Here is a 12518-nt window from a genome sequence, read left to right on the forward strand (position 1 = left end):
TGTGTGTGTGTGTGTGTATCATTAATTTCCCAGCTGTGGTGTGAATCGTGTGATGTGGGTTCAATGCTACCCAGTCGCCGGCCGGCCAGCCCCCCCTTGTCAACGTGAGCGGTTTAATGAATTAAAAGAGTGATTTCTAAAGAGCAGTGACGCACAGCCAGGCCCCTTTTAATCCAGATTACGCTGAAACACTAATCCTGTAAAAATACTCTTTCTTCTAGAAAATAATGTCTTTTTTTGTACTCCTTTTCTCCAACACGTAACATGTAACATGCGTGTTTAGTTGTGCTGAGAGATAATTGGGTGAGAAGCAGCTGTTTGGGGTGAACGCTGTCCTGCAGAGGTCAGTTTTACACAAGTTTGGATTACGTCATCAGCTTCACATGCACTCACCCTTCAGTGCTCCCGTTTTACCTGCAAAACGCCTCTGGCTTTTCCAATATCCATCCAATATCTATCCCAGCTGACTTGACCACAGGCGGGGTACACCCTGGACTGGTGGCCAGCCAATCACAGGGCACATATAGACAAACAACCATTCACACTCACATTCATACCTATGGACAATTTGGAGTGGACAATGAAGCTAACATGCATGCTAACATGCATGTTTTTTAGATTGATAGTATTGTTGGTACTAAATGTCCTTACAAGGGCTTGTAAGCTACACCTTCCCTGTACTATGAAATTTCATAATTTATTAATACGCGCAGACCTCACAGCTAGGAGACCAGGGTTCAATTCCACCCTCGGCCATCTCTGTGTGGAGTTTACATGTCCTCCCTGTGCATGCGTGGGTTTTCTCCGGGTACTCCGGTTTCCATCCCACATTCCCACATGTGAGTGTGAATGGTTGTTTGTCTATATGTGCCCTGTGATTGGCTGGCCACCAGTCCAGGGTGTACCCCACCTCTCGCCCGAAGACAGCTGGGATAGGCTCCAGCACCCCTTGCGACCCTTGTGAGGAAAAGCGGTAGAAAATGAATGAATGAATGAATTTATTAATTATTGTTTAATTGTTTTGCTCCAGCGGGCGGCATGGCGATCGAGTGGTTAGCGCGCAGACCTCACAGCTATGAGACCAGGGTTCAATTCCACCTTCAGCCATCTCTGTGTGGAGTTTACATGTTCTCCCTGTGCATGCGTGGGTTTTCTCCGGGTACTCCGGTTTCCTCCCACATTCCAAAAAAAAGTGCCGAGAAGGAATAAATCCAAATCCTTTTTTTAGGACCATACTGAATTCCATTTTTTCCCTTTGCTTATTTGCATCATGTTGAATTGCATCATATGGCAAGAAATTGCACCATATCATATTGGATTGCATTTATTTGAATTAAATGATTATCATATCATATCGCCAGAAAATTCCATGTCTGGTTAAAGTATGGTATCGCTGGCAGTGCATGGAGATGTGTATGGAATCGTCCTCAGTGCTGGGATTCACACCCCTAGTATCGGTGCATCAAATTACATTCTTAGCTGCCTCTTGTTTTCATTTTTCTTATCTTCAAAATGCAGACATTGTGGATGATGGGCAAATTTGCCCCCAAAGTTTTCCTTGAAATAGCGATCCAAACAAACCTACTTTGTTTCAGCGTTCCGGAGATATCTGGAGGCATGCGGACATAATCTGGAGCTGCTGACTAATCTCCAACTTGTCACGGGAGCTGCCCATTCAAGTGAATAGTCTTCTTGTTTGCCAGGATTAGTGCACATTCTACTCTGGCTGTGCCAACACTGATCAATCCTGACCTTTTGGAGCCGCAGCGGACACATCAGCACCGTGTTGCACAATGGAGGGGTCACCGTAACTATCGGTAAACATGGAATATTAGCCAAGACAAAGACAAGATAAAAAAAAGACAATATTACGACCTCTCATTTCGATACCTTGTTGTGTTTTTGTTTTTTACAAATGTACATTTCATGGGAAACAAAAGTCGGCATGAATTCTGATGGAAAGACAAGAGTTTCCTTCATTTTCCGTAATTATCGGAAGCATTTCCATGGTTTTCAAACTGACCTTGTCGTCATAATTCATTCATTCATTCATTCATTTTCTACCGCTTATACTCATGAGGGTCGCAGGGGGTGCTGGAGCCTATTCCAGCTGTCTTCAGGCGAGAGGGCAGGGTACACCCTGGACTGGTGGCCAGCCAATCACAGGGCACATATAGACAAACAACCATTCACACTCACATTCATACCTATGGACAATTTGGAGTGGCTACTTAACCTAGCATGTTTTTGGAATGTGGGATGGAAACCGGAGTACCCAGAGAAAACCCACATGGAGAACATGCAAACTCTATACAGAAATGGCCGAGGGTGGAATTGAACCCTGGTCTCCTAGCTGTGAGGTCTAACCACGCTAACCACTTGAAAAAAGTTCAACTACTACATGGTATCATTTTAATAGGAAAAAATGAAAATGTCATGACAATTTTACACACATTTTTAGACATCATTGTCATCATTAAATAATAAGTAAATCATAATTTCTACTTTTTAATTTTATAGAAATGATGATGCAATATCAAAGTCGTTAAAAAAATAGAAATGAGTCAAATATTACAAAAAAAACAATTTACTGACTGTAAAGTTCAAATAGCATGATGGGAAAAAAATACAAATACAATATTACAGGTAAATAAAAAATTATTATTTTTATTATTTATTATTATTTTACTATTTATTTTATTTTATTGTAATGAGTTGTAATGTTTTAAGGAATGCATTTCTTATAAGATGATATAGTTAGAGCATAGAAAACCAAACTGTTATCATGGTTAAAGCCCTGTAGATATGAAATAACACCCCTATAGTCACTTTTATACTCCTGGTATTCTTTGTTTATACCACAACTTTAAAAAAAGCAAAGTATGGAGCTAACTAGATGGCCTATGTGAGTGAAAAAAAACTTAATTTCCTGACCATATTAAAGGTCTTACTTTTATGAACATAGGAGTAATGTTAGGAAAAAAATGCTATTTTATGAAAATAATTTTGTAATACTACAATCATTATTTTCAAAAAGAATACATTTGAAATAGCATGAAGATAAAGTTATAAAAATTCAATACAGGTATAAACGTGTGTTTTTTCTCAAATAATTGTTAAGTTATCATATTACGACCAAGAAAATGTATTTATTAAGAAATACATTTTCTTACAGGATAATATATTACATATTTAATGGGAATAAAGTTGTAATAATATCATCTAATGGTCTGAGATTTTGATATGTATGGTTTTTACCTTATCATTTAATTGGAATTTAATTTGATGCATATTTTGGATGAATACAAATACATGGGAAATAATTTCTTCTATAATTCATTTTTTGACTTCAAGATAACAAAATGAACAGAACAAAAGAATAGAAAAATATCTTTATTTATTTGTTTAACATAAATATTTATATATTTATATATTATTTGTCCACATCCATCGCTATTCAAACTGTCAACTATTAGTTTTTTATTTATGACTGGCAACATTTCAATTGTACACTACTTTATTTACCAAGCACGTCTCCACTCAAACAGTGTGGCCATGGTCTTTACGATTATTTGATTGGCATCGCCACTGAGGTTTTACACACTCGTGTTGATTCTCCAGGCAATTCAGTGCTCAATACGGCTGTGGGCAACCCCATGTTGCATGGCACGGTTTTTGAGATCGGCATTTATGGGCATACCTGTGTATACATGTTTTTTACATGTTGGAAATAGGCCCATACTAGTCGGTGCCCGATGGATCGGAGCATCCCTATTTATGACATCATATTATCCTAATTAGGAATGAATTGTTTGACCTTTCGGGTTTTCCCCGGGGACTCCGGACTCGACCCCGGGTTTTCCTCCCCCCATTCCAAAAACATGCCAGGTTAATTGGCCACTCCAAATTGTCCATAGCTATGAATGTGAGTGTGAATGGTTGTTTGTCTATATGTGCCCTGGGATTGGCTGGCCACCAGTCCAGGGTGTACCCCGCCTCTTGCCCGAAGACATCTGGGATAGGCTCCAGCACCCCCCGCAACCCTCGTGAAGACAAGCTGAGGACATGTTTTGTCTTCAATGTGACTCTGATACTTATACTCTGATACATATTTTTATAGAGAAGTACACTAATACTATTTGGGGGTCAATAATATTTGAGGTAATTCAACGGAGTACACATCACCACACACACACACAAAGAATGTACCTGCTTGAGAAAGTACCACCACAAGCGTAAAGGATGTGTGACATTACAACGATTAGTTTATTTGGATTTGTTGTCAATTTGAGGCACTTCGATCTTCTCCCCGGTGAGGAACTGCCAGATGCCTCCTCTGTAGTTCTCATTTCCCAAAGCGTACAGGAAAACGTTGAAGGTGGGGGAGGTCTTGGCCAGGATGGGGGCCATCTGCAGGACACGTATGGAGGAATATGATAGCTATTGGATCAGTGTGTATGTGTATGTGTGTGTGTGACCATGCTGGGTGCTCTCACCATCCTGAGCTTGGGTGAGACCAGGTTGGCGTTCTCCACGGCGGCGTAGAAGGCCAGGAGGCCATAGGGACCCCAGCACAGCAGCATGGTCTTGAGAGGAGTGTTGGGGTTGAACTACGGGGAAGACACAACAGAGGGTTATAAATGTGTTATAAGTCATGAATAGCCAGTGAATGGCCCCATGAAAGGAAGCCTTTGGAAGCGCGGTAGTACCGCCATCCCTCACTTGTGGTGATGGATTGGATCCAGACCCGACCATGATAAGCCAAGTTCCACAATGCAGGGTTCAATATTAATAAATGGAATATTTTCCAAGTTCGAGCATAGAAAACCTGTTGATGACTTTGTAAATACAAGTCATACCATTATAAGACACAAGATGTCATGTTTATGTTTATGTTTATGTTTATGTTTATGTTTATGTTTATGTTTATGTTTATGTTTATGTTTATGTCGAGTTACTGAGGAACTAATGAAGAAATAATGAGGAAGTCATGAATAGAGTAGTTACTGTGGAACAAAGGCACATATATTTAAAGTAGTTAGTGAGGAAGTAATGAAGAACTAATGAGTTGAGTAGTTACTAAGGAAGTAAGGTCAATACATTTAGAGTAGTTACTGAGGAACTAATGAAAAACTAATGAAGTCATGAATAGAGTAGTTACTGTGGACCAAAGGCACATATATTTAAAGTAGTTAGTGAGGAACTAATGAAGAGCTAATGAGTTGAGTAGTTACTAAGGAAGTAAGGTCCATACATTTAGAGTAGTTACTGAGGAACTGATGAAGAATTAATGAGTTGAGTAGTTACTAAAGAAATAAGGTCCATACATTTAGAGTAGTTATTGAGGAACTAATGAGGAAGTCCTGAATAGAGTAGTTACTATGGAACAAAGGCACATACATTTGGAGTAGTTACTGAGGAACTAATGAAGAACTAATGAGTTGAGTAAGCTGCTCAGGAAGTAAGGTCCAGGTCCATACATTTAGAGTAGTTACCGAGGAAGTAATGAAGAACTAATGAGAAAGTCATGAATAGAGTAGTTACTGTGTAACAAAGGCACATACATATAAAGTAGTTGTTGAGGAAGTAAGGTCAATACATTTAGAGTAGTTACTGAGGAACAAAGGCAGTGGAAAGTAGTAGAATGGTTACTACTAAACTAATGAGGTACCAAATAATCGAGGTTATTAAGGCCATAGGGCACATCCATTTAGAGTAGTTAGTAAATAACTAACAAGGAACTAATGAATATAGGAGTTACTAAGACACATGTATTAAGAGTAGTTACTAGATAACTATGAGGAACTAGTGCATATTTACTGAGGACCTAAGGCATATACATTTAGAGTAGTTAGTAGAGAACTAACGTGGAACCAAGTAATAGAGTGGCTACTAAGGGCGTGGGGTGTAAATATTTAGAGTAGTTATTGAAGAACTAATGAGGGACTAATGAACTGTTATTCAAAGTATTATTATCTTGAAATACTATTATTTACACTACTTTTGTCTTGAAATACCATTATTTGGACTACTACTGTCTTGGAATACTATTATTCAAAATGTTATTATTTTAAAATACTATTATTCACACTACTTTTGTCTTGAAATACCATTATTTGGACTACTACTGTCTTGGAATACTATTATTCAAGTATTATTGTCTTGAAATACAATTATTCACACTACTTTTGTCTTGAAATACCATTATTTGGACTACTATTGTCTTGGAATACTATTATTCACACTACTTTTGTTTTGAAATACCATTATTCGGACTACTATTGTCTTGGAATACTATTATTCACACTACTTTTGTCTTGAAATACTATTATTCGGACTACTAATGTCATGGAATACTATTATTCACACTACTTTTGTCTTGAAATACTATTATTTGGACTACTAATGTCATGGAATACTATTATTCACACTACTTTTGTCTTGAAATACTATTATTTGGACTACTAATGTCATGGAATACTATTATTCACACTACTTTTGTCTTGAAATACCATTATTCAGACTACTACTGTCTTGGAATACTATTATTCAAAGTATTATTATCTTGAAATACTATTATTCACACTACTTTTGCCTTGAAATATCATTATTTGGACTACTACTGTCTTGGAATACTATTATTCAAAGTATTATTATCTTAAATAATAATACTATTACTATTAATAATAAAACTATTAGAAATACTATTACTCACTGTACTTTTGTCTTGAAATAATATGATTTGTAGTGCTATTTTCTTGAAATACTACGATTTGCAGTACTCTAGTATTATTCAGAGTACTATTATTTTGCAGTAAGGTACTTGTAGTGTGTAGTGTGGACACGAGTAGTGTCCTATAGGAGAGAGAGCATGACTACGGTGTAGAGTATGTACAGTAAGACGTCATGGCTGTCATTTTTAGCCATATATTAGGAATATTGTGTTGTAAAAATGTAGCGCATGTCTGGAGGAGGATGGGCTGTCCTCCTGCCTGACAGTAAATAAAAGTCGATTGTGCTGGCGTAACACTGAAAACGACAAAGAAGCACCAGAATAATGGCCGTCCAAAGCTGGTCCAACTACTGAACGGATCTTTTCAAAAAGATCCAGTTTGGTACACAAACAGGCCTTAATTAAGCTTTGTACTCGTTACACAATGGCGATGTTTGTGTTTAGAATGAAAGTGCTCCCGCGACACCACCGGCCACCAACGTGCTTACGCAACCCGACTGAAGCGACCCCCCATCCCCCCTCGTGCACCACATCCCGAGGGGTCTTTTCCACGGACGACCTGCTCCTGTCCGCATTGCAAACCGAAGCACTGGATCGTATGCGAATGACCTACATAGGTCACAGCATCCCACACTCGCGGCCGGAATGAGGGAGAATTCCTGTCATTCTTTCCAACATGCCACATCAAAGCGGGAAAATGACAGCTTAAACGTCAATTGGATTTGTGCCTCGGGAATGAAAAGATTGAATTTGAAAACAGCACCACATGCTAGGACCTTACAGACCTGCTGGGACGAAGACTGAGGTTATAAACACGTTGTAAGTCGCTAATTATTTCGATGATCATAATTCCAGCGCTGCTACTTTTTCGAAAATAGGCGAGTAGTGTAGGCCGACGGGAACGTCACTGTCATACCGCATCAGTCAGCTGAAACATTAAACATTCCAACTGCACACAGAGATGGAATTTTCATAATCCAAGTGAGCGGGAAGATGCTTCTATCCATAACAAACATCATATGTTGGCTTGCAGCCGCTAATTATGTAGAAAAATCATCAATTGTTTGATGGTTGTGCTTCACGTCATGAACTCCACTATAAAAATGGCTGTTTTCTACTTGCCTGCCTCTTAAGCTATTATTTGGTGATTTCTTGGAAAAATTGCCCATTGCTTTAACCTTTTGAATATGTTGCCTTGAATTCGGCTGCATTATATTTTGCATAATTATTTTCATCTTTTGTACACCTGTAATGTTTGATGGCAAATGCTAACTGCACATGCACTGTGTAGCTATGTAGCTATTATCTGACATAGTAACCATACTCTGCTTATGTATTGAGGAATTGTGTATAGTTTTTAGGGCTGTCAAATTTTAATCAAATTAATCACAGTTCACAAATCAATTGATGATGATTAATCACCATTTGCAATTATGTGTGAAATAAGGCATTTATTGGTATTTTCTTCACAAAAATGTAAATGACAGTACACAATATTATATGTATGAACTACAAAAGCTCCAAAAGAACAGAAAATCGAAAGGCGACCAATTATGCTCAAATTGGGCGCTTTATATGAAGTTGTAGACTCCTGTAGAGCAGCTACACACAATAACCCGTACAGGAAGCTTTCGTGAGCTTCCAGATTATGCACCTCTTTCTGTAGTGTTTCTCCAGGCCTAATTAAGGCCCCGTCCTGCCGCACTCTTTTGAACTTTTTGATATATATATTTTTTTGCTGGTTTCCGTATTAAGACCATTTGGATTGCCAGCTGTGGATCGCGATTGGTGGTTCTCCTTAACTCATACGTTCCAGTGGCGGTTTTTGGATGGTTTTAACGTTATTCAAAGTTAACGTTTTTTCAGACTTCAGGAAGGCGGACAATTTTTTTTTACGTAATGAATTCAATAAATTGCTTACCGTCCTATCAATTATCTTTGCCATATTGTGCATTACTACTATTACTACTATTACTACTATTACTACTATTACTACTATTACTACTATTACTACTATTACTACTATTACTACTATTACTACTATTACTACTATTACTACTATTACTACTATTACTACTATTACTACTATTACTACTATTACTACTATTACTACTATTACTACTATTACTACTATTACTACTATTACTACTATTACTACTATTACTAGATGATATGAACTATTTTGATGACCTGCAATATTTGAAACTGTGAATGTGAAATACTAATGGTAACGGTAATGGTAACGGTAATGGTAATGGTAATGGTAATGGTAATGGTAATGGTAATGGTAATGGTAATGGTAATGGTAATGATAATAATGGTAATGTAATGGTAACGGTATTGGTAATGGTAACAGTAATGGTAATGATAATGATAATGATAATGATAATGGTAATGTAATGGTAACGGTATTGGTAATGGTAACAGTAATGGTAATGGTAATGTTAATTGGTAATCCATAGTTTGATTCCATGATTCTATGCACATATTTGGAGGTTAGAATCACTTTGGGACTCTTAAAAGGGGCTGAGAGGCTGAAAAAGTGTGATCACCCCAGGGCGATTTGGACGATGCCAATTGCCTATAATTCCCATGTTGTGACATGCAACTTATGCTGTTTGGTTTGAACTCACCCTAGGGTTTCCGGTCTTCTTGAACTTCTGTGCGATGGACTGGTAGGAGGACATGACAACAAACACCTGGATGGCCATGTTGAAGACGCTCATGGGGATCAAGTAGGAGACGTAGTTCCTATGTTGACAGAAAAGCAAACTTTTTAAAAACATTTTTAAAATATGGGCATAAAATGAGACATGGGTTGGTGTCGGTGTTGGTGAGGAAGTGCTGGACAATATCGGACATCGGTGAGGAAACATCTTTAGTCTTATTCTGTCATCTTCACTTCATATGCCCTTGCCTCCCGGGGGCTGTTCAGAGCACATCCGACCGGTAGGGGGCCACAGGCAAGACCTCAGAGACTATGTCTTTCAACTGGCCTGGGAACTCCTTGGGATCCTCCAGGAGGAGCTGGACAAAGTAGCTGAGGAGAGGAAAGTCTGCCTACATCAGACCCGACCTTGCATAATCCTTAGAAGATGAAGGACGGATGGATATTGTAACGGGGTTGCCACTACCCAGGCTCTCCATTCCTGGTTGGGTTCCCCTCACCGCTCTAAACAGAGTAGTCGAGCGGAAGGTATACTTGCTTGAAAGAGAACTAAGGTGGTCTTGCACCCCCGAGGTAACTAAGGTTTAGAAAGTACCTGTCTCCCTTGCTGTAGTCCAGAGTGCAGCAGGTCCTGAGGGGCTCGTAGTCGTACTCCCCCCAGCCGATGAGAGGCATGGCAGACCAGAAGGCGGTGAAGAGCCAGATGAAGATGACCAGGGTGATGGCGCTGCTCCACTGCAGCTTTGTCCCTGAAAATATTTTATGGTCAACACTGATCTAGGACTGAGGGACTATTCCCAGATCTGGACTCACTGGTGCAGTACTGGTGGTATCGGTCCCAAGCGATGGCAGCGATGAAGTGGATGCTGGCGAGAGCCGTCACAAAACCCTGGAAGCCGTGGGTTTGACATCCCTCAGAGCCGTAGGGCCAGTATCTGGGGTGGGGGACGGGAATGTTTTGGTTTTTGGTTTTTAACAATTCAATCATTGGAAGCGCCAGCAGACCTTTCCTTCGTAATCCGAAATCCTCTGCTTTGTACTTCATGACATGACTGTTATTGCCCCCCCACACACACACACACTGTGCAGCATTGATTGTTATTGATTGAACATGCTTCCTCTGGAGGAATAGTCCACAGCACAGCCAAACTTTAGTCCTGTGTAGCAGGTCTGGACTTTGTTCTCTTCAATCAACCATTTTTTTTAATCCATCAAATGATGTTGTGTTCTTATTTAACATTTCATGTTTTGGAGCTCTATGCATTTGCATTTTAAATAAATAAAAATAAAAATAAAAATAAAAATAAAAATAAAAATAAAAATAAAAATAAAAATAAAAATAAAAATAAAAATAAAAATAAAAATAAAAATAAAAATAAAAATAAAAATAAAAATAAAAATAAAAATTTTAAAAAAGCTATGTGCATCACCAATGTTTTCTTTTTGTTTTGGAGCTCTATGCATTTGCATTAAAAAAATTAAAATTAAAATTAAAATTAAAATTAAAATTAAAATTAAAATTAAAATTAAAATTAAAATTAAAATTAAAATTAAAATTAAAATTAAAATTAAAATTAAAATTAAAATTAAAATTAAAATTAAAATTAAAATTAAAATTAAAATTGAATATTTTTTATTATTATTTTATTATTCCAATTATAATTTTAAAGCTATGTGCATCACCAAATGTTTCTTTTTAGACCAAACCCAAGCCAAAATTACTCTTGTTCTTTTTCCATGATAGGTTGGAAATACATGCCTTTGTTAAAGTTTTTTTTTATAGTTTTTGATGAAAAGGAAATCTTGGAGAGATGTTCTTTAACAATTGCAAAACAACATCAAGTGGGATTGTTGGGTCAATTCAAATACGGACATAGCAAATTGCAGTGTATATTAATGTATGCAAAAACTAGCCTTTTTCTGCCACTTCCGGGTACTTAACAACTCCGTTGTAAAGTAAAGTTAGCTTTACCCAGCCAAAAGGAAATCCGAGTGAAAAAGGAACAGAAGGTAATTTGCCGGTGCGTTCAATGGTTTGATCCCCCAGATGTGAATAATGAGGTGGCTTGGCCGGGTGGGCGTGGTCAGAGCTTTGCATCACTCACCTGAGGAAGCTGGAGAAAGCGGCCACTGTGGCGTTCATGGAGATGCCCATGTCGGCCATGGCCAAACTGAAGACCAGGAAATTGCTGGGGGTCCTCAGCTCCCTCACTTTGAGGAAAGCCGCGATGGTGACCGCGTTGAGGAAGAAGCCCAGCAGACCTGACAGCAGCCATTGCGCACAATGCGAAAGAAAAAGGAACGAATGGCGTCAGATGACATATATATATATAAGTATATATAAGACATATATATACTAGAATTTGTGTAGTGAGAGAATGAGAGATGTCGTAGCCTGCGGTGAATTCCACGAGCAAAAACACTCACCTTCGACAAGTAGACACGATCCCAGCGAGAAGACATCAAAGTCGGAGAAGCCCTCCGGTAAAGGGTACGACGAGACCATCCTTGGAGCCGACTGTCACAACACACTACGCGCACTTCTCCTCTCGCTGTCCGCCTGTTTACGATGGTGCCTCGGCCTGATTGGAGGACGCCGGCTTTTTAAAGGGCCATTTCACGTGAAAAGCCTGCACTTTATTATGTAAAGCCAACACCCTCGTCTCTATTCCGTCGCCCCAATCCGTGCAGGAATGTCTTAACACCGCGCAACTCTTAGGCTAAAGCTAGGCTTTGCCCTCCGCCACTGCAAAGCCCTCAATTAGTTACACAACAAGCCTTTTGTGTGTCTGCGTGGCGGTGAGGATGCAGAGGATGCAGAGGAGGAGGAGGAGAAAGAGGAGGAGGAGGAGGATGTCAAATGACCAGCCCACGCAGGGAAACAACAGGTGTCTGTACCAACCACAGCAAAACACGCAACTCCTCCTTTTCCAGTTCAGGACAGACGCATTCCACCCAGGGTGTCCATTTGGAATAATGGAATAATTGGAATATTCTATACCAGATGTGGGCAAACTACGGCCCGGGGGCCACATTCGGCCCACCAGATATTTGAATCCGGCCCACCACTTTCGACTTTTAACATACATGCTGACAACATGACTTGCAAGTCGGATG

At 39.0% G+C, this 12518-nt stretch overlaps 1 protein-coding gene across 1 annotated transcript; it reads right to left on the minus strand.

Annotated features, from left to right (window-relative positions):
* Nucleotides 1-4243: 4243 nt before the first annotated feature.
* On the minus strand, nt 4244-12168 carry rgra (retinal G protein coupled receptor a). Its single transcript, XM_058064915.2, has 7 exons — nt 11829-12168; nt 11507-11663; nt 10215-10336; nt 9997-10150; nt 9367-9484; nt 4497-4610; nt 4244-4410 (listed from the first exon to the last, which is right to left on the minus strand). The coding sequence occupies exons 1-7, from the start codon at nt 11905-11907 to the stop codon at nt 4267-4269; spliced, it is 888 nt and encodes a 295-aa protein (XP_057920898.2). The 5' UTR covers nt 11908-12168; the 3' UTR covers nt 4244-4266.
* Nucleotides 12169-12518: the final 350 nt, after the last annotated feature.

Source organism: Doryrhamphus excisus, linkage group LG10, assembly GCF_037039965.1.
Source record: "Doryrhamphus excisus strain RoL-2023G ecotype Guam linkage group LG10, RoL_Dexc_Guam_v1.1, whole genome shotgun sequence".
NCBI classification, from domain to species: Eukaryota; Metazoa; Chordata; class Actinopteri; order Syngnathiformes; family Syngnathidae; genus Doryrhamphus; species Doryrhamphus excisus.